This window comes from Penicillium canariense (assembly GCF_028826845.1).
Source record: "Penicillium canariense strain IBT 26290 chromosome Unknown utg000004l_segment0_segment0, whole genome shotgun sequence".
NCBI lineage: Eukaryota > Fungi > Ascomycota > Eurotiomycetes > Eurotiales > Aspergillaceae > Penicillium > Penicillium canariense.
Window position 1 is genome coordinate 2,950,517 of NW_026622731.1, and position 25,801 is coordinate 2,976,317.

The 25,801-nt window shown below is 51.3% G+C and overlaps 3 protein-coding genes across 3 annotated transcripts; 1 reads left to right on the plus strand and 2 right to left on the minus strand.

Annotated features, from left to right (window-relative positions):
• Positions 1-1,719: 1,719 nt before the first annotated feature.
• nrps1 (uncharacterized protein) lies at positions 1,720-20,493 on the plus strand (the record flags this gene model as incomplete). Its single annotated transcript, XM_056689505.1, has 7 exons — positions 1,720-2,238; positions 2,358-2,774; positions 2,905-3,207; positions 3,310-15,342; positions 15,394-16,054; positions 16,112-17,736; positions 17,794-20,493. 7 exons carry the CDS (start codon positions 1,720-1,722, stop codon positions 20,491-20,493), a joined length of 18,258 nt encoding a protein of 6,085 aa, XP_056541934.1.
• Positions 20,494-21,748: 1,255 nt separating this feature from the next.
• On the minus strand, positions 21,749-22,603 carry N7482_007381 (class I SAM-dependent methyltransferase; the record flags this gene model as incomplete). Its single annotated transcript, XM_056689506.1, has 3 exons — positions 21,749-22,182; positions 22,261-22,511; positions 22,569-22,603. The coding sequence occupies 3 exons, from the start codon at positions 22,601-22,603 to the stop codon at positions 21,749-21,751; spliced, it is 720 nt and encodes a 239-aa protein (XP_056541935.1).
• A 1,234-nt stretch (positions 22,604-23,837) lies between these two features.
• N7482_007382 (MFS transporter) lies at positions 23,838-25,678 on the minus strand (the record flags this gene model as incomplete). The annotated part of the gene is made up of 4 exons (XM_056689507.1): positions 23,838-24,683; positions 24,736-25,159; positions 25,221-25,242; positions 25,324-25,678. The coding sequence occupies 4 exons, from the start codon at positions 25,676-25,678 to the stop codon at positions 23,838-23,840; spliced, it is 1,647 nt and encodes a 548-aa protein (XP_056541936.1).
• Positions 25,679-25,801: the final 123 nt, after the last annotated feature.

The window sequence follows — 25,801 nt, forward strand, 5'->3', positions numbered from 1 at the left end:
ACTGCAATTTCTCAGACACAAAGGGGTGCGAGACAAAATGGAGTCATCGTATGGGGACCCGCCCCGATCGTGATCATCATCATCTCCTCTTCACCCCGTGGCCCGGTGTGGCCCCTGAACTGCGCGGCAAATCCTCTGGCTGATCCTCCCATCCACACTCGAACCTTGCTGATTCTGATGAGCCTTATGCTTTGTGTACCGCACAGACTGCAGCAGGAGCCGCAGCGCCTCGGACAGGACGCTGCAGCTCAGGAGAAGGTGCGCGTGAGCCCTGTACCGGTGGGAGTGTTGCCATGTGTTTAGCATTGCATCTTGGGCGCCTTCACCCAGTCGGTGTAACTGCCAAGTATCGAGGGGATTGCCTCACAGATCTCGTGAGGACCCCGGTGCACCAATGGCTGCAATGTAGAGTCAATTGGATCCGGCCGAGAGCATGGAGTTATCCCGCTGACCATTCCATTGGTATGGAATGTTCTCCGGGCCAAACCCTATGCATCCGCCGAACTGTGATTGTCATCAGGAACCTTCAATCACCACCTGACCGGCAAGCTTCGAACGAGAATGAATGAACAATCAGACACTTGCCTATACTCTAGATACTCCAGAGAGAAATTGGAAATACCGAAACACACCCAAAGCCCCGCTGCCTTCATGATGACCATCTACCATCGTGGGCCCGAATGAAAGAGCGCGGGTTTGACGGCATGCGTCCCGCCTTACTGAACCACGTGTGAGACCGCATCCCAGGGATCTTGATCGGGAAATTGCAGGCGGGGCATAATGAATTAGTCAAAAGACAGGAGAGGAAAAAATTCTCGCGGTGGCCGTGTGGTCATCGCGAAGAACGAGCGACGCAGACGGCTCGCTAAATGGAGCAGAAGGAACTGTTACTGCATAATTGCTTTTTTCTTCTTATATTCCATTCTGGTAGAGATGATTCTATTCAGCGTACGGTCTGTCATCCGCCGTGTAATCACCAGAAATGATCAAAACACCATAATCAACGCGGTGAGCAGAAAAAAAAGAAGGGGGAAGGCCGAGAGGGTCGCTACTGTCTGAGCTGGTTCGTTCCACAGGGGGAGAACGCGATCCACCCGCGGCCGCTCCGTGGCGTCTCCAGTCCTTCATCTAGATCCGAACGCATGCAAGGAAGATACATGGGGGATCCTGAAATTGCCAGTTGCCCCAGCGCGCTCATGCTATTGGCACCCGTCGTAGATGTGTCCGTATTACAGTAATCTTGTACTCACTCCCGAGTAACGCAGTGCCCGATATGCGCCGTACCTACGGGATGTTGGTCCATCTGTACGTCCCGTACTGCAGAGGTTCGTGAACGAGCCGGAGCATGGCCATGCATCTAGTCCCAATGACCGATGGCGTAACTATTTTGGTTGCCAGGCTGGGAAAAATAAAACCGCCTGCACTTTTAAAATATCTGACACCATCCGACTTCGCAAGTGACTCAGTGCGAGATAGCCTTCCTCCTTCTTGCATTTTGTTAATTTATTCCCCTAATCCACCCTAATTGAAGGCTCTCCACATAATTTCGGTCCTCGCTTTGTGTCTTTCGTTCTTGATCGCATTACGACCACGACGCACACCATATTCATCGCTACTGCTCAGCCAAAAGTCCAAACCGACGCTGTTCTCTAAACTTGTTCCTTTCGCCGCCAGCATCCTTAGCATTCAGCATCTTTCCTACGACGACCAACCATCACAATGGCTAATTCCTCCCACTGCTACCTCCCTCGCTTCACTACGGCGGTCGAGGGGCCTAAACGCCTGGTTTCGATGAAGACGAGACCGACCCCTTTGCAACATGCGCAGTTGTTAACCGCATTCCACGAAGGGCGACTAGACTCCGTATTGTGGGCCACCTGGGGCTTGGTCCTGCACTACTACGTCCGCTCCGAAGATATCTGCTTCGGCTACCAACACATTGACGGCGACTCTATTTCTTCTCGCCACCCTGTACAGCGGGCGAGTATCAGCAAACTGTCAGCCGTCCGGCTGGCCATTGACGAGAACGACTCCATCCAGACAATTGTAGATAAAGTGCGGAACCGTGATGGAGTCGACTCGCAGCTCGGGGGCATGAGAAGCGATGAGGGCGCTTCTGATGGAGGCTACTTGCCTTTCAACACCATCCTGATGCTGCGTACATACCGCAAGGCGATCGATAAAACCTCCTCTCCGCTCTCTCAACAACCAATGCTGGCAATCGCACTCCCAGACCAGGTGCGTTTCGTTTTTGTTTCAAGGCTTATTCGTGGTCGGCTCCCTGCATATGATTGGTAGATAGAGGCCCAGGCCGATTTCGCATACGCTGGGCTTTGTGCTAATACTGCTGGCTGTAGTGCCTAGTTCGCCTCCATGTGAAGGTGTTGCGCCGGGACATCACCATCTTCCTCGACTGGCGGAATGGGGACATGTCGGGTGAGCAAATGAAGAGCGTTGCCCACATCTTTGAGCAGATGCTTGGCCAAGTACTTTCGTCCGAGAACACCGCTATTAGCCAGCTTAATTTGTTCTCGGACAATGACTGGCAGCGCATCCGCAAGTGGAACTCGCATACTCCGAAGATCTACGATTGGTGCATCCACGATGCAATCCGCGATCAGGCTCTCAGCGGTCCTGACAGAGAAGCTGTGAGCGCGTGGGATGGAAGCTTGACATACGGGGAGCTCGATGTCGTGGCGTCGAAACTCGCCTGTCAACTGCGCATGCAGGGCGTCGGCCCGGAAGGGCGTGTTGCACTCTGCTTTGATAAATCGGTGAGTGGTGTTTCCCGTTCCTGTTGCTGGGGTGTTGAGTGTGCCATGCGGTCCTGAAAACCTGTATGATGTACTGGTGCGGGCCGTGTGTCTTATATGGTGTGACTGACCACGCGCTGACAACGACAAGAAATGGAACATAGTTGCGATGCTTGGCGTGATGAAAGCCGGCGGAGCCTTCGTCCCATTAGACCCGACCCACCCGACCTCGCGCCTGCAACGTTTAATCGAGTCGGTCAAGGCTGAAGTCGTGTTGTGCTCCCCGTCCCGCGTCGAGGCTCTCCGGCCCATTGCGAAGACGTTAATCCCCCTCTGCGCCGATACCCTGGATCGCTTGCCAGGCCCTGCGGAGGGTGTCGACCTCGCATCGGGTGTTACGAGCCAGAATGCCGCCTATGTTTTGTTCACCTCCGGGTCCACGGGAGAGCCCAAGGTATGTTTTCAATCCGGGTCCGACGAGGGACGTGGGCAAAGTGAAGCGGGATTTGTGTAGTGTTGACTGTACGAAATTGGAGAGCTGACCTGTGGGTTGCAGGGCACCCTGTTGGAGCACCGCGCGTTCTTGTCGAGCGCAATGGTGCATGGCCCCGGCCTGCGAGTCTTCCGTGATACACGAGCGCTGCATTTTGCGGCTCACACCTTCGACGCCAGTTTGGCCGAGACGCTGACGCCGTTGATCCACGGTGCATGTGTGTGCATTCCCAGCGAGGAGACGCGGTTAAATGACATTGTCGGATTCATCAACGAGCACCGGGTCAACCAAGCATGCTTCACCCCGTCATTCATCGGCTTTATTGAAATGGACAGCGTGCCGGGGTTGCAGAGTCTCGTTCTGGCCGGCGAGGCAATGTCTCAGTCGCAGCTGGCCACATGGTCCAAAATAAAACTGGTCAATGGGTACGGCCCAACCGAGGCCAGTGTCGCATCTGTGCTGAACTCGAATGTCACACCTACCACCGATTGCAAAGATATCGGCCTGCCAGTTGGTGTCCGCTCATGGCTTGTTGATCCTGCAAACCACGACCAGCTCGTCCCCGTCGGCTGCCCGGGCGAACTACTTCTCGAGGGGCCGACACTTGCCCGTTGCTACGTCAATAATCCAGAAAAGACGAACGAGTCTTTTATCTACGACCCTGCCTGGGTGAAATTCGATGAAAGAGGAGGATCGAATCGCAGATTTTATAAAACAGGGGATTTGGTGAGGTACAACTCCGACACGGGCGCTATGAACTACATTGGTCGCAAAGACACTCAAGTCAAGGTTCACGGCCAGCGAATCGAACTGGGCGAAATCGAGAACCAATTGAACAAGGACGATAAAGTTACGCATTGTTCCGTATTTTTCCCAAAGGCGGGATTCTCCCAGGGCCGACTCGCAGCCGTCATCTCCTCCGCAGGCCTGCTCGCGGAACAATCAGATGCAGACTTGGAGCCCTTGCGGTTAATTCCCTCGACTCAGAAAGCGAAAATTGTGCGAGGTATTCGTGAACGACTGGGAGATCGCCTACCGACGTACATGGTTCCTTCAGTCTGGTTGTGCGTAGAATCTATGCCACTTCTCCCGTCAGGGAAACTTGACCGAAAGGGTATCGCGAGCTGGGTTACGAGCATGGAAACGGATCCTGATCTTGCAAAAGCGAGCCCTGAATTCATACCGACTGGAGGGATCTCTGAGGCGACTAATGAAAAGGAGGAGGCTCTGGTTGCTGTTTACAGCCGTGTTCTCAACATTCCTCAGAACCTCGTCAGGTTAGATGAGAGCTTCCTCGCAATGGGTGGTGACTCAATTGCGGCTATGACTTGCATTGGCATGTTCAAGAAGCGTGGCATTGGATTGTCTGTTCAGGACGTCTTGCGCAGCAAGTCGATCCGAGATTTGGCTTCGCGGGCCCGAGCCATTGGCAATGCTACCACTTACCAGGAGGCTGTTGACCAGCCGTTTGAACTTTCTCCCATCCAGCACCTTCACTTCGGTGTTCGCAAGGAAGGGCAGGGTCATTTCAATCAGGGCATTCTCACTCGTCTCAGCAAGCCTATTGATCAACGGACTCTCTCGAAAGCGATTGAGACTCTTGTTTCTCGCCACTCTATGCTTCGCGCTAGGTTTGATAATACCGGATTCGGTACTGCATTGAAGCAGCGAATCACACAGGATGTGAAGGGCTCCTTCAGACTGCGTACCAACAGCGTTAATAGCATGGAGGAGACCAAGGCGTTTATTGGCAGCAGCCAGTCCTGCATCAACGCTTTTACGGGCCCTCTGCTGGCTGCTGACTACTTCCGTGTCAAGGGCGAGGAGAAATGTCATGTGCTTTCCATGACTGCTCACCACCTCGTGGTTGATATTGTCTCTTGGAGGATTATTCTGGAAGATCTGGAGGATTTGCTCGTGAACCCTGGCAAGAGTATGAGCGAGAATGGATCGCTTCCTTTCCAGACCTGGTGCAAGTTGCAAGAGGAGTACTGCAAAGACCTGATCAAAGAGGGCAAGGCCCCAACCAGTCAACTTCCGGTCATTGACTTCGGTTACTGGGGGCTAAAGAATAGCCAAACGACTTACGGTGATGTTGACTGTGCATCCTTCGAAATCGACGTAGTTCACTCTAATGCCCTCATGATGGAATGCCATAAAGCACTGAACACAGAGCCAATCGATATCTTCCTTGCCTCCATGCTGCATTCATTTGGCAAGACCTTTACCGATAGACCACTGCCAACGGTCTATAATGAAGGACACGGCAGAGAGGTGTGGGATCCCTCGATTGATATCTCGCACACAGTCGGCTGGTTTACTATTCTGCACCCCATCTTCGTTCCAGACTACAAGGCAGACAGTGCGATCGACACCTTGATTCAGATTAAGGACTTGCGCCGCCGAGTCTCCGACAATGGCCGGGCTGCCTTCGCTAGCCGTGTGCTTCAACTCGAGGGAAAGGAGAGTGGTCGTCACCCACATCCGTTCGAGATGTCGTTCAACTATGTGGGTCAACACCGTGACCTCCAAAGAAAGGACGGCCTGTTCCAGCTTGTGGACCAAATGGCTGGCGAAGCTGGTCAGGGTAGTGATGCTGCCGATTTCGGGAAACAGACTCCTCGGTTTGGCTTGTTTGAGATTTCGGCAATGGTAGTTGCTGGCAAGATTCGGTTCACATTCTCTTTCAACAAGTTTATGCAGCACCAGAACCGGATTCATGATTGGGTGTCGAACTGCCAACAGCAACTTGTCTCCTTGTCTGAGCAGCTGAGTGCGATGTCGCCCCGTTTGACCTTGAGCTCTTTCCCGATGCTCTCTTTGAATTACGAGACACTTGACAAATTGCTCACGCAGAAGCTGCCCGCAATCGGTGTCAGGTCATCGGAGATGGTGGAGGACATTTATCCTTGCTCTCGCATGCAGCAGGGCATTCTGCTTGGCCGGGCGCGGGACAGCTCGTACTATGCTGTGCATGATACATTCAAAGTTCGCGGGACTGGATTGACCAAACCAAACCTGGAGCGCTTGATCGAGGCTTGGAAGCAAGTAATTTCCCACCATGCCATGTTCCGGACTATCTTCGTGGAGAATCTCACACCTCGGGATCCGTTCAGCCAAGTTGTGCTGAAAGAGTACGATGTTACGCCCGTCATCCTGCAGTCCACCAGTGACAACGATGTTTTGGCTACATTTGATGCCCAGGGCCCCAAAGACTATAGTGAGATTGCCCCCGCATACCGCTTCAGCATCTGTGAGACTCCCAGCAGGGAGTTATTTTGCCGAATCGAATTGAGCCATGCTGCTATGGATGGGAACTCAATTTCCATCATCATGCGTGATCTGCAGTTGGCGTACGCTGGCAGAATTGGAGAGAGCCGCCGGCCATTGTTCAAGGATTACATTCAGTATCTGCTTGATGCCCCACAGGAGGCCAGCATTAAATACTGGCGGTCATACCTGTCCGACGCCAGGCCATGTCTCTTCCCCATTCTCACCGATGATCAGAAATCAGTGCAAAAGAGCCTCCGCTCGGTCCCTGTCAGCTTTAATTCCTTGCCTCAGCTCCAGAGTGTCTGTGAGAGTAAGGGTATTACACTATCCAATGTGTTCAATGCGGCCTGGGGCCTCACTCTGCGCATGTTCTGTGGATCCAACGACGTCAGCTTCAGCTACATGGCCTCTTTACGAGATGTTCCCGCAGACGGAGTACAGTGGGTGGTTGGCCCCGTCATCAACCTCATGGTTTGCCGCATGAAGTTCTCCAGTGATTCGCTTCTTACCGATGTCCTTGAGCAAATTCAGAATGACTACATGGAAAGTCTGCCGTACCGACACACCTCCTTGATTGATATCCAGCATGCGCTCAAGCTGTCCGATGCCAATTTGTTCAATTCCGGTGTTTCTTACCGTCGCTTGCCTGGCGCTAAAGATGCTGTCACCAGTGACATTGAGTGTGTGGAGGTTGGCTCCATTCATGACCCGGCTGAGTTCCCGGTTTTCATCAACATTGAAGCCATGGATACGCAAGCTCGTATTGACTTGAACTACTGGACCACCAACCTTTCCGATGACCAGGCGGCGAACGTCGCGAACACCTATGTTCGATGCCTGGAGAGCATTCTGACGCACCCAGACAGCGAGATCGGTCAGCTTGACTGTGTCAGTGACTCTAACAAGGTCGACATTCAATCCTGGAACCGGAAGACCACCAAAGGCCTTGACCGATGCGTGCACGAGGTCGTTCAGAAGATGGCTAAGGAGAAGCCAGACTATTTGGCAATCGCTGCTTGGGACGGCAATCTGACTTACTTCAAGCTGGATCAGTACTCCTCACGACTTGCCAGTTACTTGGTTACTTTCGGGGTCGGCCCAGGAAGTCTGATCCCGATCTGTTTTGAAAAATCCGTTTGGAACACCGTTGCCATGTTGGCCATCATGAAAGCTGGCGGCGGCTGTATTCCTGTCGATAGTGCCAAGACGATGGCTCTCATTGACAAGTGGGTTCTAGAAAATGCTGTCCAGGTCGCTCTCGCCTCCCCGGAGAAGGCTCAAATCCTCGAGGAGACCATCTCATATGTCATTCCTGTCAGCGAGTCCCTCCTGGAGTACCTTAATGATGAGCCCCTGCCATTGACCGCCACCCCGTCTGATCCGGCCTACGTTGTGTTCACGTCTGGTACTTCACGCCGAGCTCGCGGTGCTGTGCTCGACCATGGTGCCATTATGAGTCGAGCCGACGCCTTTGCTTCTTGCCTTGGACTTGCCAACTCCTCCAGGACCTTGCAGTTTGCAGCTCATACTTCCGACGTGTTATTGCTGGAGACTTTCGGGACTTTGAGTCGTGGGGGATGCGTTTGCATTCCCGCTGATATCAAGCCAGCCAACCTCGCCGCTTCCATCAGTGTCCTCCATGCCAATGTTGCCTGCATTACTCCAACTATTGCTTCCTTCATGGCTCCCAAGGACGTCTCCAGCTTGAAAATAGTTGCATTCACTGGCGAATCAGCTTCAGCGAAGCTTCTCGAGAACTGGGAGACCGAGGACCTCCAAATCCACCTTTTGTATGGCACCGCGGAGGGGTCTTCTGCATCCATGCACTGCAAGGTTGTTGCCGGGATGACTGAGGGTACTATTGGAACAGGAGTTTCCGCCATCTCTTGGATTATTGATGCCACTAACCATAACGCTCTCGTTCCCGTGGGCGCAATTGGTGAGTTGGCCATCGAAGGGCCGGTGCTCGCCCGTGGCTACTTGGATGGCAAGGATCTCGACGAGTCGGACTATTTCGAGAACCCTGCCTGGATTTATGCCTTCCCTGGTTCAGCTAACCGGAGATTCTTCAAGACTGGTGACCTTGTCCGCTACAACACGGATGGATCTTTGGTATTCATTGGACGAAAGAGCGTCCATGGTGTGTGCTTCGATCGAACGAACCTTCAACAAACTGTCCAAGCATTTCTTGGGCGGAATAAAATCTCAGTGATTGATATTTTGACCCTACCAGGAGCCGATTCGGATGGCATGGTTGCGTTCATTGGTTCACCAGGTACCGCAACAGCCGCCTTTGAAGAAAAGGTCATCCTGACTTTTGCGCCTGAGTTGAAGTCAACGATCGCGTCGCTGCACACGCATCTGACTACGAAGGTCTCCACCAGCAAGGTTCCGAGTACATACATTCCGATCTCCGCACTCCCTTTAACTCCCTTTGGCAAGCTAAACTACCAGGCTCTAAAGACAGAGCTCGAAGCTCTTCCCACGAGTGTTTTGCGCTCTTTCGATTTCAAACATTGGTCAGGAGCTGGATCGGCAAACCGCACCTCCTCCTATGGATCATATATTTCCAATACCCATCTCGCCTTCTGGAAGGAATATCTTACTGATGTAGAGCCGTGCAACTTCCCGCCAATCGCACTCCAGGCCAATGAGAAGGAATATTCGACACGCACTCTCAACAAGCAAACGCAGAAGTTGCATACTTTCAGCAAAATGTCTGGTGTTTCGATGGAAACTTTGTTCCAGACTGCTTGGGGCATTGTCCTGCGATGCTATACCGGCGGCGACGATGTCTGCTTTGGTTTCTCTACAGAGTCCAATGCTCAATGCGTCTCTGTTTGCCGCATTCTTTTGAATAACGACCGGAAATTAGAAGAGACGCTACAGCAGTCCAAGGCACAATTCGATAAATGTTGCGAGAACTTCGCCGACCTTGCTGTTATCCAGCACCACCTTGGTCTCGACGACGCGAATCTCTTCAACACCCTCCTTACCTACCAGACTGCCTCGTCCCTTCCTCAGGGTAATTTTGGTGACTCGAACGCAATTAAGGACTACAAGGTTGCTGTTGCGGCTGTTGTATCCAGCGCTGTTGCTGAAATTCACTTCACCTACTCCGCCGATACCCTCACCTCCACCCAGATCACTCACGTCATTGATGTGTTCGATCACATCCTCAACGACATCATGTCTTCCAACCCACGTTATCGCACAGTTGGCGATCTGGATCTTTTCCCCCAACGATCTTGCCGCCAAATCCGCGAGTGGAATGCCAAACTTCCGCCCAGAATGGATGCGTGCGCCGACGAGCTCATCCAACAGCAAGCTCTCCTCCATCCCCGTGCTGAAGCTATCTGCTCATGGGAAAAGAACTTCACTTATGGCCAGTTGGAAATCGTTGCCAGCCGCCTTGGTCGCCATCTCACCCATTCCGGAGTCAAGCCTGAAGCTTTTGTTGTTCTCTGCTTCGAGAAGTCCGCCTGGGCTGTTGTTGCTCAGTTGGCGGTTCTCAAGGCCGGGGGTGCATTTGTGTCAATTGATCCTTCCCACCCTGACTCCCGTCTACAGATGCTCATTAATGAGATTGGTGCTGATCTCGTTCTCTGCTCGTCCTCTCTGCAGTCCAAACTATCCAAGCTGTGCAAAAAGGCCTTCCCAGTCTCGCAAAACTCGATATCCCAGCTTCCTGAATCCCCTCTCGCGTTGCCTGGTGTTCGACCGACCCCTCAAAATGCTGCATACGCCATTTTTACATCTGGGACCACTGGCAAGCCCAAGGCCACGGTGGTCGAGCATGTTGCGCTGAGCACGACCGCCATCGCTATGATGGACGCTCTTCACATGAATTCGGGTACTCGTGCCCTCCAATTCTCTAATTACACCTTTGATGTCAGTGTTCTCGAGATCATGATGACATTGATGACCGGTGGCTGTGTCTGTGTGCCGAGTGAAGAAGAGCGTATGAACAATCTGGGCGGTGCTATCCGCCGCATGGAAGCCAACTACATGGCTTCGCCTCCGGCGATTGTTAATACTTTGGAGCCGAAGACCGTGCCGACACTGAAGACCATCATCACTGGTGGTGAAAAAATGCCCGCCAACCACATCGATCGCTGGCATGACCGATTTGTTATCAACGCCTATGGCCCGTCTGAAGCCACCGTTGTCGCCACGGTCGGCGTCAAAGTCGACTGGGAGGGCAATCGTGTCAATGATGATCCCACCTCAATCGGTACTGCTGCAAACTGTCGAGTGTGGATTGTTGACCCGAACAATTACAACCGCCTTCTTCCTGTTGGCGCTGTGGGTGAGATGCTCCTAGAGGGAAGCAACATTGCTCGGGAGTACCTCGGCAATCCAGAGAAAACAAAGGCTGCTTTCGTTGACGATCCAATTTGGAGCAACCACAGTGGTATGCTTGGCCTCTTCAAGCGCAAAGACCGCATGTACCGGACTGGTGATCTCGTCCGGTACAATAGCGATGGCACTCTTGCGTTCATCTCCCGCAAGGACACGCAGATAAAGTTCAACGGCCAGCGCATTGAGCTGGAGGAAATTGAGCAGCAGTGCCTCCGTTGCCTGCCAGAGGGCTCTCAAGTTGCGGTGGATGTTGTTGTTCCTCAAGAGCGAACCGTCGCAAAGGGTCTTGCGGCATTCTTTACTGTTCATGATCAGGACTCCTTCCAGGGTGGTAGCACCGATCAGTTTGTTCCTACCGTCCCCGGTGCAGATCCCTTGCTTCTCCCAATCTCTGTTTCAAACATGGACGCCGTTCAGAAGCTAAAAAGCTCTCTACCTGATTTGTTGCCACAAAGCATGATGCCTCGTCTGTTCTTCCCGCTGCGCAATCTGCCATTCACTTCTTCTGCAAAGATCGATCGCCGCAGACTGCGTGCAATGGTGCAGACTTTGCCTAAAGAGACACTCAAGTCCTACGTTACCTTCAATGTGCCTAACAAGAATGAAGAACTATCAACCAATGGCGTTGATGCGAAGCTCCGTGACCTTTGGGAAAAGACACTCGACCTTGAGCCCGGGTCTGTGACTAACGAAGATAGCTTCTTTGCTCTGGGTGGCGACTCATTCTCTGCCATGAACCTGGTTGGGGCTGCCCAGGCCCAGGGTATGTCTCTCAATGTTGCCACAATCTTCAAAACGCCTGTTCTGTTTGACATGGCCAAGAGCTGCTCTGAGTCTATAGAGACTCCCGCGCCCGAACAGGTCTTTTCGAAGCCATTCTCCGTTCTTCCACCATCTGTCAATATCGATGACCTCTTGCAAGAGGTTACAGACAACTGTGTTGTTTCTAAGGAAGCAGTGCTTGATGTCTACCCATGCAGTGCTGTTCAGGAGGGTCTCCTCACAATGTCCATCAAACACCATGGTGCATATGTTGCCCAGCCAGCGTTCCGCCTTGCCGACGGTGCTGACCTGAACCGCTTCAAAGCTGCTTGGCAGCAGACTGTAGCCGACTTAGACATTCTTCGTACCCGAATTGTTCACACAGAGGCGATGAACTTCGCCCAGGTTGTTCTCAAGGAAGCTCCTATCGACTGGGTCCATGCGGAATCTTTCGATGAGTTGCCAAGCGATATTCTGGAACTGCCTAAACACAATGGTGCTCCGTTGACTGGGTATGCAATTGTCCAGCCCCGAAAAACATCCGCGTGCTACTTTGTCTGGTCCGTCCACCACGCCCTCTACGATGGTTGGAGTATTCCTCTCGTGTACCGCAAGCTCGAGGAGAACTATAATGCATCACAGGAGAGGCTGCCTGCGGCTTCTTATGGCCTCTTTATCGATTATCTCAGCAAGAAGAATATGGAAGAATCCGATGCGTTCTGGAAGACCTATCTCGCAAACATGTCCGCCACTCCTTTCCCCCAAAATAAGAACTCCTTGTCAGATGCAATCCGTGCCGGAAATACGCAGTACCACTCTGTGGAGATTTCACGTCCCGCAAACAGTGTTGACTTTACCTTGCCTGTCCTTCTTCGGGCTGCTTGGGCCATTGTGGTTGCTACTCACACTAGCACTGGAGATGTATGCTTTGGTGAGACTTTGTCTGGCCGCAATATCGACCTCCCAGGTGTCGGAAACATTGCTGGTCCTGTTCTCACCACCGTCCCCACTCGCATCATGGTCGACAATCAGATGACCATTGTCAAGTACCTGGATACAATTCATCAGTCCACCACGGACATGATTCCTCATCTACATGCCGGCCTCCAGCGCATTCGGTCCTTGAACAATGACACCTCTGCTGGTTGTGGCTTCCAAAATCTGTTGGTCATTCAGTCAACGGAGGGCGAGCTCGACAGCAAGATTTGGATTGATGAGAAGCGGGAGACCAGCGAAGACTTCTTCACCCACCCGCTTGTTATTGAATGTGGCATCTCCAAGACGTGCATTTCATTCACCGTTCATCATGACGAGCTCGTCATCAATGGCTGGCAAAGCAAGCGTCTGGCGCAGCAGTTCGGTCATGTGATTAAACAACTCATGTCAATTCCCAAGGCAAGCTCCAACAAGCTTGTGGACCTTGAAATTGTGAGCCCCGAGGACAAGATGGAGATTTCTCGCTGGAACGAACGTCCGATCGCTGCAGTTGAGCGATGTGTCCATGAATTCATCCAGGACAAGTGCCTCGAAACGCCGGACGCACCAGCAGTATGCGCGTGGGATGGAGAGCTCACCTATAAAGAATTTTGGGCGCTTGCCTCCTCGTTCGCCAGCTACCTTGTGTCCCGCGGTGTGGGACCGGAGGTATTTGTTCCTGTCTGCCTTGACAAATCCGCTTGGGCGATGGTCACACTCATCAGTATCTTGATTGCTGGTGGTGGCTACGTTCCTTTGGATCCTCATCACCCTGTTTCCCGCCACGAAGAGATCTTGAAGGATGTCAGCGCCAACATGATTCTCTGCACACCAAAGTACACCAACCGATACACCAGAGCTGTCAAGACGGTCATTCCGATCAGCAAGGAAACCCTCAAGGCTTACGGAGCCCGCAATGTCGCTACCAAGAACCGCACCAAGGTCGTTCCTTCGAATATGGCTTACACGCTTTTCACTTCTGGTTCTACTGGACGCGCCAAGGGAATCGTCGTTGAGCATAGGAACGTCGTCAGCAGCATCATGGCATTTGGGCCAATGACCCTTATGGGCCCTAAATCTCGAGTGTTCCAATTCGCCTCTCTGACCTTTGATGCCGCTATAATGGAAACGCTTGCAATTCTCATGCTTGGTGGTTGCATTTGTGTTCCAAGTGAAGATGAGCGTCTAAACGATATTGCTGGTGCCATCCGCCGTCTGAACGTCACTTGGACTTTCCTAACACCATCCATTGCAAGCATCATCGAGCCCGCATCCGTTCCTTCTCTGGAAATCCTCATTGTCGGTGGTGAGAAGATGTCGCAAGAAGTCATTACCAAGTGGGCCAACGTTCTTCACCTGATGAATGGCTACGGTCCTACGGAGACTGTTGTCTTCGCGGTTGTTGATACGGCCGTCGCTGCCAATCGAGACCCAGCACGCATTGGCTATGGTATCCCGTGCACTTTGACTTGGATCGTTGATGCCGAGAACCATGACCGGCTCGCCCCGCTGGGCGCAGTTGGCGAGCTCGCCCTTGAAGGCCCTGCTTTGGCCAGAGAATACCTGAAGAACCCCGAGAAGAATGCAGAGTCATTCGTCACAGATCCTGCCTGGGTCAAGGACTTTGAATTATCTGTTCCGTCGCCGCGCCGAATCTACAAAACTGGCGATCTTTGCTATTACAACCCTGATGGCTCCATCGAATACATTAGCCGGAAGGATCATCAGGTCAAATTGCATGGACAGCGCATGGAACTTGGTGAGATTGAGCACCGACTCTATGAAGACAAGGCGGTTCGCCACGCAGTTGTCATTCTGCCCAAGACTGGCCCTTTGAAGCAGCGCCTGGTGACCGTCATGTCTGCCAACAAAATTGCTGCCGACAACAAGCTCATCTCCGATAAGGCATGCGAGCTGCTTGATGATGAAGAATTTGACAACGAGGGGCTGTCTATTCTTGTCGAGGTTCAGAAGAACCTTGAAGCTCAACTCCCTGTTTACATGGTCCCACAGACATGGGCTCTCATCAAGAAGCTCCCCATGCTTGTGTCAGGCAAACTTGATCGGAAGAAGATCACTGCCTGGCTTGAGACAATCGACGATGTGTCGTACGAGCGCATCATGCAAGACTTCGACCGCATGAAACGTGGCGTGACCGAAAAGCCACAGCCGGAGCAGGAGAAAGATGGCGCATTCAAGATTATTCGCGAGATCTTTGCACAGGTTCTCAATATCTCGCTACAAAAGGTCAACGTCGACCGCTCTTTCGTCAGCTTGGGTAAGTTTCCAATCGATTCAAGTCCCAATCCAAATGAAGACCCATTCTTACAAATCCATCCAGGCGGCGACAGTATTACCGGCATGGCAGTCATATCCAGAGCGCGTAAACAGGGTCTAGTTGTCACATTGAATGACATTCTACAGTCCCGATCAGTCAAGGAACTGGCCCAGACAGCCAGTGCCAAGATGCCCGCTTCTGGTAAGCGAGAGGAGAAGTCTGGGGAGGGCTTCGGGCTTTCGCCTATTCAAAAGCTTTACATGCAGTCCTCGTCCTCCTTCAAGGGTGTCTCTCGTTTCAACCAAAGCATCACAGTGCGCATCGCGCGCAGAGTCGAAGCGGAGGTTCTGCGCCGGGCAGTCAAGGCTGTTACTAGCCAGCACTCCATGTTCCAGGCTCGATTCAAAAAGGGCAAAGACGGAATCTGGCAACAGAAAACTGCCGGTGTAAGTATACCAACTGTCAGGAAATATCACCCATTTACTAAAGTTCGACAGGAGGTTGATGCATCTTACCGATTCCGCGTGCACTCTGTCAGTGACACTCGTGCAATGGTCCCAAAGATCGCCGAGAGCCAGTCCTGCCTGGATCCACTCAATGGCCCTATATTTGCGGCCGACCTATTTAATCTGCGCAGTGGTGGCCAGGTACTCTTCCTTGTGGGTCACCATCTGTGCGTCGACATGGTATCTTGGCGAATCATTCTCCAAGATCTTGAAGAGTTGGTCGTCTCTGGCTCGCTTTCTGATGAGAAGCCCTTATCTTTCCAGAGCTGGTGTGCCATGCAGCTTGAGCGAGCCAAGACTCATCATGCTGCCCTGACTCTCCCATTCATCCCAGCACAGCCTGATATGAGCTACTGGGGTATGCGAGATACTCCTAATCTCTACGGTGATCTCAAAATGGAATCTTTCACTTTGAGTGAAGAGACCACCAAGTTTCTCCTTACCGACTGTCATGATGTCTTTGGAACGGAGACCGTCGACATTCTGCTTGCCGCAATTGTTCACTCCTTTCGTCTGACCTTTACGGACCGGAACGTTCCTACCGTTTACAATGAAGGTCATGGTCGCGAGCCTTGGGATGCCAGCATCGACCTTTCGAGAACCGTCGGGTGGTTTACCACAATGGCCCCGCTACTTGTTAACGGAGAGCAAGGTAAATCTTCTTGTACTTACACACACCATTAAGGCGAGACATTAATGACGTCTACAGGAACAATACTTGACACCATCAAGCGTGTCAAAGACACTCGGCGCAAACTCACCGACAATGGCCGGCCCTACTTTGCCAAGAGCCTTCTTGCGTCCGAACAACAGTCATATGATAATTTCCAGCTCCCATTGGAAATTTTGTTCAACTATCTTGGCAAGTTGCAACAGCTTGAGCGGGCTGATTCTCTCTTCTGCCACCAGGGCAGTGTCTTCGACAGCTCTGACTTTGCTGTTGCTGGTGACATGGGCCCAGAAACAAATCGTTTTGCGCTGTTTGAGCTCTCTGCCATTGTTATAAAAGAACGTCTCAATGTTTCATTCGCCTACAACCGCAAGATGTCTCGGGAGCCTCAAATCCGCCGCTGGATTCTGCAGTGCAAGCAAACCCTTGAGAAGGAAATGTCTGCTCTGAGAACTGCCACCCCGGAGCCGACCCTCAGCGACTATCCCTTGCTGCCTATCAACTACAATGGCCTCCAGATCCTCTTCAACAACACTTTCCGAAAACTCAGCATTGGCAGCAAGGCTGAAGTGGAGGACATTTATCCCTGCTCTCCCATGCAGGAGGGCCTGTTGCTCAGTCAGCTCCGTGACTCTAGTGCTTACATGTTTCATACCATCTTCGAGATCAGAGATGCGCGATCCAGTAAGGTAGATTCCGAGAAACTTGCCTGGTCTTGGCAGATGCTCGTGGACCGCCATCCAGTGCTTCGAACGGTCTTCATTGACAGCAACTACACCGGCGGATCGTTTGATCAGCTTGTGTTCAACAAGATGACTGACAATGTACTTCGTGTCGAGTGCCCCGATTCCCAAGTCGAGGAGAAACTGGCGGCCATCTCCCTTCGAGACCTCAACGCCATCCGACCAGCCAAGCTGTCCCATCAGTTCACTGTCTGCAGAACCACCAGCGGGAGGGTCCTCGTTAAGCTTGAAATCAATCATGCGATCATTGACGGCGGTGGTGTCGATGTTCTTCTCCGCGATTTGACCCTGGCGTATGATAACCGTCTTGCTGACGGTCCTGGGCCCCGATTCAGTGAGTACATTCGCTATATTAGAAGCCAGAGTCAGGGTGCAGCGCTTGATCACTGGAAAGAGTACCTCAGCGGTGTGCGCCCTTGCCATATTGCTCCAGCTGGTACCTCTCAGGCCAAGCGTGAACTCAAGGGTATTTTGATGAATTTCACGCGTTACCCTGAGCTGCTCAACTTCTGTGAGCAGACTTCGGTTACACTTGCCAATTTGACTCTTTCGGCTTGGGCGATCGTCCTTCAAAAATTCACTCACTCCGATGATGTTTGCTTCGGATACCTCTCTGCGGGTCGCGATGCGCCTGTCAACGGCATTCAGGACATGGTTGGTATTTTCATCAACATGCTCTGCTGCAGAGTGCAATTCGTTGGCCATCAGTCCCTTACGGATGTGTCAAAGAGGGTGAATGGGGATTATATTCGCAGCATACCCCATCAGAGTTGCTCTTTGGCCAGCATTCAGCACGAACTTGGCTGGAAAGGCCAATCTCTGTTCAATACAACCCTCTCCATTCAGAACCACACTGTAGCTGGTAGCAACAAGGAGAAGGGTCTGTCCTTTGATCTGCAGCATGCTCACGACCCTAGTGAGGTAAGTTCCATCCTGATCTCCCATTAACATATCTTGAAGTTACTCACAGGACCATAGTATGCTGTCACTGTCAACGTGGATATCTCGCGCGGCAAAGAAGGTATCATGTTGCGCTACTGGAATGACGTGGTCAGCGATGATCAGGCTCACTCTTTAGTAAACACCATCGCCAAGGTCTTCACTGGTTTCATTGAGTCTCCATCCGCCACCATATCATCCCTCCAATTCGAGAGCAGAGCTGTGGAGGAGCAGCCTTTGGGATGGGACAACACTGACAGCGCTCAGTCCACTGTCAGTGAGAAGATGAAGTCTGGTTTCGAGATTTTGGATGGTTCCGCGATGCAAAAATTGATTGACAACCGCGTGCATGAAATCATTGGCCAGATGCTAAGAGATGGCAAGTTGATGGTACCCCATATCCAGCCAGACAGCTTCTCAGGCTATTGTCACCCGGATGACGGAGTGGATTCCCCGTACCCGTTGGAGGCTATTCAGGGAGGAGCAGATGATTCCGGTGTTTGCTCTGCAACATCGCGATCGAGTGAGGATGGACTGTTGGCGGATCTTGAGAGAAGACTTTGGAGTCTTTGGAGTACTGCTCTGGGCCTTTCGCCCCACGTAGTGAGACACCAGGACAGTTTCTTCAAGTTGGGTGGCGACAGCATAACCGCGATGAAGATGGTTAGCGCTGCCCGCGAGGATGGCCTGGTTCTTACTGTTGCAGATGTTTTCAACAACCCGGTATTTGAGGATATGCTTGCGACTGTTCGTGCTGCCAATGCTACCCAGCAGATGCTAGATGTTGATCTGAAGCCTTCGCACAAGGAGGTTGATTCTTTCGCTGACAGCAAGCCCACGACACTGGCACCTACTCCATCCTCTGAAAGTATCTCCGTTCTTCGGCCTACTATGGCTGTTGATGATGCATTGGTGCAGAGTGGCATCTGTCCCAAGATCGGTGTTTTCAAGGGTGGCATTGCTGATGTCCTCCCAGTGACAGACTTCCAGGCAATGTCTTTGACTGCGACTCTTTTCAAATCGCGCTGGATGTTAAACTATTTCTTCCTGGAAGGAAATGGGCCTTTGGACCTCCGCCGCCTCCGTGAGAGCTGCCTCAAGGTTGTTGATGCATTTGACATCCTGCGCACCGTTTTCGTGTGCTTCCACGACCAGTTCTTCCAAGTCGTACTTCGCAAGATCCGTCCCAGCATTTTTGTTTATGAGACTGATCGTGCATTGGATGAGTTTACCATGAACCTACAGCAACGGGATCGTGAATACGGCCCTCGTGAGGGAGAGCAGTATGTGCAGTTCTACGTGGTCAAGAAGAAGGAGAGTGACCAGCACCGGATCATGATCCGGCTTTCTCACACCCAGTACGATGGAGTGTGCTTGTCAAAGATTATGTCTGCCATCAAGCTGGGATATGAGGGCAGCCCTCTACCTCCCGTGACTCCTTTTGCTAGCTACCTTCGCCAACTTCCGGGTACAATCACCCCGGACCATTACAATCACTGGTCCAACCTCCTGAAGGGATCGCAAATGACGCAGGTTGTGCGACGAAAGGGAACTTCCATGTTCCAGAATATCGGTGCCTTCACTGAGATCCGCAAAACAATTGAGATCCCCCCCAATGCGCTAGGGAATGTCACTATTGCAACTTTGATGCAGGCTGCTTGGGCTATCACGCTTGCTAAGGTGTCTGCGCAGTCTGATGTCGTCTTTGGCCTGACAATCAGTGGTCGCAATGCCACCGTCCCTGGTATTGAGACCACTGTTGGCCCATGTGTCAACGTTATTCCAGTGCGCGTGAGGTTTGATGAGAAATGGACCGGCCTGGAGCTGTTCCGCTCTCTTCAAGACCAACAAGTTTCAAACATGCCATTTGAGTCCCTTGGCTTCCGGGAAATTATTAAACAGTGCACCGACTGGCCTGCTTGGACCTACTTCACTACTTCGGTCTTCCACCAGAATGTCGACTATGAAGGTTCCCTGGAGTTGGACAACACCAAGTACCGCATGGGCGGCGCCGGTGTCAACGACAACTTTGCTGACTTGACGATGGTCTCCCGTCCTGCCGACGAGCGCAACCTCAATATTACTCTCGGATTCTCGGAGAGGGGTCCTATAATTCCAGCTTTCGCAACAAGGGTCCTCGGAATGGTCTGCGAGATCGCGCAGTCCCTTGTTGCAAACCCATCCACCGCCCTTCCATCACCTAGCATGCTGCGCTCTCTTCCGCCTCAAGTAGTTGACGACCTGTCTCGATCCTCAGATGAACACTTCCTCAGTGCGCACCTCAAGTCCCGCTCAATCGCAGAGCTGCTTGTCCACTCGGACATCCTATCCCGCTCGTGGCATCAGGTCCTACCCAGCCGTGCGCCCACTACTTCCGCCGACTCAGATTCCGGTGACAAGACTGCACACCAAACAGCCTTCCAGCTTGACTCATCATTCTTCGATCTGGGCGGCGATATTTTCAACATGGCCCAGCTGACCTGGATTCTTGAGCAAGAAGGTCTCAAGGTACGCCTCGAAGACCTCCTCGAGCACCCTTCCTTCCTCGGTCAGATGGCCGTCCTGGCCTTGCACAATGCCAAGCACCAGGAGGACTTTGGCCCTGACTTCGCCACCGATGCCGTATCGCCCAGGCCCACCGTCAATACTCGTGGAGAGAAGAAGAAAACATGGGAGAAGGCCATGACGCTGGCACGCAAGCTGACCCGGAGGAACAACATGGTCTCCAGCCGTGCTTGATGCTTGGTTGGATAATCTGGAAAGTCTTTCCAAAAAAAAAAAAAAAAAAAAAAAAAAAAAAAGAAAAAAAAGAAACCATCCCCCCAAAGAAATCATCCTGTGATGATCGTGGAAACAAACCAAAAAGGTGTATCGGATATTTCCTATTTTTCTTCTGTACTTATGTTTCACGTCTGTGCTACTGTTCGAAGAACAGCAATCGCTACATTTCCTATGTGTTTCTTCTACTGATGTGGTACGGAATCTCGAGATATGAGTCTTATGTCGATCTTTATGTCATCTTCTACACTTTCCTTGTTGTCTCCTTTACACCGTTCACCTCTCTTTCTCTCTACATCTGGTCCCCTCTTTTGTCATGTCAACGTCGTCTAATAAATGGAAAATTTCCTCTATCAACCCGTCAGAGACCGTATGCCGCCTTCTAGAGCAATCTTTATCGGAGGAATGGAAAGCGGCGACGATACCACTGCCCGGGAATGGTATCTATCCGTATAGGCAAACCCACGCAGCAATAATTATCATAGTTGTTCTTCTGAAACCAGTCCTATATGTAATCTTCTCATGATACTGAAAAAAAGGACTAATTTTCATAGTTCCTTGACCTCCGCCGGGTGCCATCAGTAGGTCCTGCCTTCCACATCGGCCCATTTTAATCTCTCACTAATCGAAATAAGTGATGGCCGCCGTTTATGTAGCACGATTCCACAGTACGGCAAATATACTTGGCAAGCGTTCCTTAACGTCTTGTTGGGAGCTGCTGTGATCCTCATTTTGAGAGGTTTGCGCAAGTGAAGGCGACCTCGACATGCACGAGGTTTCTTATCATATGCCCTAGTATGAGAAAATACTAAGTCCTATCCACTACCGCTACCGGGGGTAGCATATTGCCCATTCTGCTCAACAGGTCACACAACTTGCTTTTGTACGCAGTCAGTATACACTTGGAGTGCAAAAGTCTGAAAACATGGTGCGCGCACATTCTTTTTCACTTTCGGCAGAAACAATATCTACAGCATTTAGCTATATTCCTACAAAATAATCCTTTTTAAGAGGTGTTTGCCTAAGTTATAGAGGGATCATACTTCTAACACATCAGGCGGGAAGATCCGAGGTCCTGCAACCTTACGCAGGGGAACAATAAATTGGACAGAATGAATATTTTCCCTTCGTGTCCGAGCCTTGAGGTCTCACTCACATCTATCCTCTAAAATTGGAAAATTCCGAACGGTAGGCCTCACCTTGATAGAAATAGATTCTATAGAGATGAGCCACGCAGTTGCTTCTGGCCAACAACCCTCATCAACTTCAGCGGTGGGGAATTCCCATTATCACACAGCTGCCAGTGCTGCTTGATTAATTTTTCGGCCTGCCTTATCGCCGCCTCTTCAGAATCGACCTGCCCAGATCGCAGCAGAAGGCTTGCATATAATGTTTCAATAAGCGTGGCAAGTCCTCGCTCTGTGTCAAGACGGAGACTATCATCCCTGTCTGAGCTATAAACTGACCGCTCAACATCCAAAAAACCGGCAGCTATGCATTCATCGTGAACCTTTGCCGAAGCTTGGAAACATTTACCCTCGGCTTTGTATGAAAGTTCGAAACATCTTCGAATCTCCCAAATAACGGGGTTGTCGTTCGATGTATATGTTTCTTCATCTACCTCCTCCCACTGAAGAAATCCGCCGGGCTCTGGATGATAAAAAGTAAGGAAAATTGCCACAGTGTCGGATAAAAAGGGGCATGAATGTGAAATTGAAAGAGACATACTCAAGATGGCATAGATATTGGAGATTGCAACTTTGTATTCAGATTCTTCGATAGCAGCAACCAATAGTCGCACGTGAACCAGGTCATACCGGTTCCGATGTTCCTCAGGAAACGGCTTCGTTATATCATGAACGGAGAAATCGATGTTTCCCGGATTTTTGGGAAATTGGTCTGGTGAGATATCAAATCCGTGATAGTAACACTGGGTAGCTGTTGTTCCCAGCTCCCGCGAGACATCCTTCAGCCAGATTCTTGTAACAATATATTCATTAGTCATTTGGTCTGAAAGGAATAAATGAAAGACCTACCCAGTTCCTGTCGCTATATCGGCAATAGCGAGCATGCTTTCCTTAGGAATCGAAGGATGAATAAGGGTGCTTTCGGTCACTTTCGACAATAGATTGTGCTGTGCATTGAGCCTAGATTTTGGACCGCCCTTGTTATTAGATATTATAAGTCGCTGCCATGTTAAATCTTTTCCCCCTACCTTTCTGACTCCTTCTGACTTCTCCCAAAGACATATTTTTCACGAGTGTCGAGCATCTCTAATGAGGTTCCGTAAATACAGGGTGATGCAGATGAAGCTGCCGGGAGCAACAAATAAACGAACTAGTTGTGCAGTCGGAATTATAGATAATGATTATCTAGAGAACTGATACGTATCAAAAGGATCTGGGGCTACTTATAGGTGCGTTTGGAAGACCCGCTCTTGCTCATCCTTCTCCAGATAGGAGTCTCTCCGAAGATGTTTCATGACGTGGCAGTCAATCTAGTTTCTGTTGAAACTTCCTTAATTCAAATTAGAGGCTTGAACCTTCGGCTTTTAGGCATAGCCTCATGCATGGTTTGGTATGCTTGGGCCAATGAAATGCCGACCTCTAGCCTGAGTTTCGTTGCTGAACCATCAGGACTCCACGCAGTTAATTCAACACAGCTTTATTGGGTTTCGTGCTATTTCTTCCCTCACAAGCCTTTAGCAAATAGCTTTCAACAGCTTCGACAGGTAACGCCACGTCTCCCCAGTCAAATTAGTGTTAGTACACGGCACTAGCGGGCATGCAGCTCAGCCAGCCACACAGGGTGCCGCATCGGTTTTAGTTGCCCCACAACGGTGGTGCTGCTCTGAAGGTTTATCTTGGCCTTGTGATTGGAACGTTAATGCAAAGCTATGGTCAAAAATAGCGAACTCGGCTTGCTGCATTCTAACAACCCTGGGAAGGGTTGTAGGCCCTTGTCCGTTGTTTATCGCGAAGTTGAAATACAGTGTGTGTGCAAGTAAGAAGGCTGTAGTCGGAGAAAGTCAGACAAGATCACTAGCTAACATCTATCTGAAGTATCTTTGTTATTAACTATTCGCTTATACGCTATCTAGGCTATTATAGCCAGTAAAAACATCCAGTCCTCTAATTCCTCTAGATAAAACCATTTCTAGAACAAGCGAACTTAAATACAATACAAGGGTATCTTACATCCTGGAATTCAGGACCGGGCCAAAGGAAATAGACGCCATATGAAGACGGAGGAAGAAAATCTATGCATGTCGACGATTGGAAGACAATTATTAATTATGGCAGAGTCTAAAGAGATCCACGCGACCACTTCCCCCGCGCTCGAATGCGCCTTCCATATATGTAGAAGAGAAACGGTATAGGGATGAGAGTAACCGCGATGAACCCCAGGATACTCGCCGCCCAAGGCACGCCAAGGTTATGGAACATGGGGCTGGTGAAGAGTGGGAAGCAACCAGCGAACACAGAGCGTAGGAAAGTATTTGCGGCAACGGCACTAGCAGAGGTTTTCTGGAACGTATCGATAAGATAGTTCAGGGCAGCTTGGAAGATAGTGAAGAAGCCAAAGCCCATAATGACGGCGCCGATGATGGGGCCGATCCAGTGGATGTGTTTGGGGCTCGTCCAGCCAAAGACGAACAAACCAGCTGCAAACAGCACCGAGCCGAGCATCATGGGTGGTAGGCGTGCCTCAGGAACAGGCCGGTTGTTGTTTGCCCTGAAGCGCTTGAGGTAAAAGCGCTGGTTTGACAAGTTAACAGCAGCGCCGATCAAAATACCGACTAGGTAGGCTAGGAAAGGCAGGGCGCCGACAACCTGGTTCCACCCGCGGATCTCCTGGAAGACGATGGGGAAAGCTGCGAGACTCAAATAGAGAATACCATAGACGAAGGATGCATAGAGGGCAACGAGAAAGCAGATTGGTGTGGCGAGTAGTTGAAAGGGTCGCACAAGGTACTTGTGGCCCAACTCCTTGAGCGTCACATCCCATTCCTCATGGCGAGCGTGAAGGGCCCAGTTGCCGCTTTCGAACCGCAGCCTGCGCGCCTTGTAGACTAGAAGAACAGGCGGGTAGCTCTCGTCAAGGAAGATGAGGTCGAGAAGGAGGAAGAACATCATCATGATGCCGGTGAGCTAGAAAATATTAGAACGTGACAAAATTATGAATACAGGAAGGAGAACGGACGTATTCGGTCCATCGCCAGTGCAGGTAGCTCTGGACAATCGCACCACCAACAATAGGACCCAGGACAGGCCCGCCAACAACAGCCATAGCGTAACCAACGATTGCAGCACCGCGCTGCTCGGGTGTCCAGATATCACTTAGCACGCCGCCTGTGTTGGTTACGGGCGCGGATCCGAAGAAGCCCGTGAAAAATCGGGTCAACATGATCGTTTGCAAGTCCTTGGCCGTTGCAGTGCCGAACGACATGATTGCTGCAATGAAATATGGCGCCAGAACAGCTGGCTTGCGACCAAACACCTCTGAGAGAGGTGCCCATACTAGGGGACCCAAGCCCAATCCAAATAGCAGCAGCGAAGTACCAAGTGTAGAAACCTCCAACGAAACACCGAATTCGTCACTGATTTGTTCTTGACCCGTCGAGTAGCTATAGTCAAATGGTCAGTATCCGTTGCGCTCAATCTTCCAAGACTTATCATAGCTCTTACATCGAACTAGCCCACGTCGCACCTGCAATTAACAGTGTTCGTTAGCACTTGTACCCCTCCTTGCACACGGTTGGGGTAAGCGGGGAGTTCCCATCCAACGTACCCATCGTCGTCAACCCGTACAGAACGGTCGTCAAAGCCTTCTTCCCAAATCCCCAATTCAACGGCCGATACGGATCATCGGGGCCTTCGAAATCCACAATCACATCCGGGCTCGTCCTCGTGTGCAACAGCGGATGTGTAAATTTCGCCGTCTGGCCGGGGTCTCGGCTGCGAATACGCGAAACAACCGATTGCGCGCGTTGCTCGAACACCGAGAGCCCCGAGGCCGCGGTGCTCTGCTTCGCTAGCGATGTGCTAGGCTCACCATTGTGCTCGGTCTGGTCATTTGCGTCACGCGACTCGATCTCATCCGTCGACGTGCTGGAGCGGTAGTCGTGCTCTGTATGCTCGACCATGATTGCTTCATGCGCGCGAGTGCAGCGTCGTGATAGTAGGGCGGTGGTTTAAACCGCGGGAACAAGAAAATATTGCAAAAATTAGATTCAGATTGAATGTTCCTGGAGCCAGCAAAAGAAAAG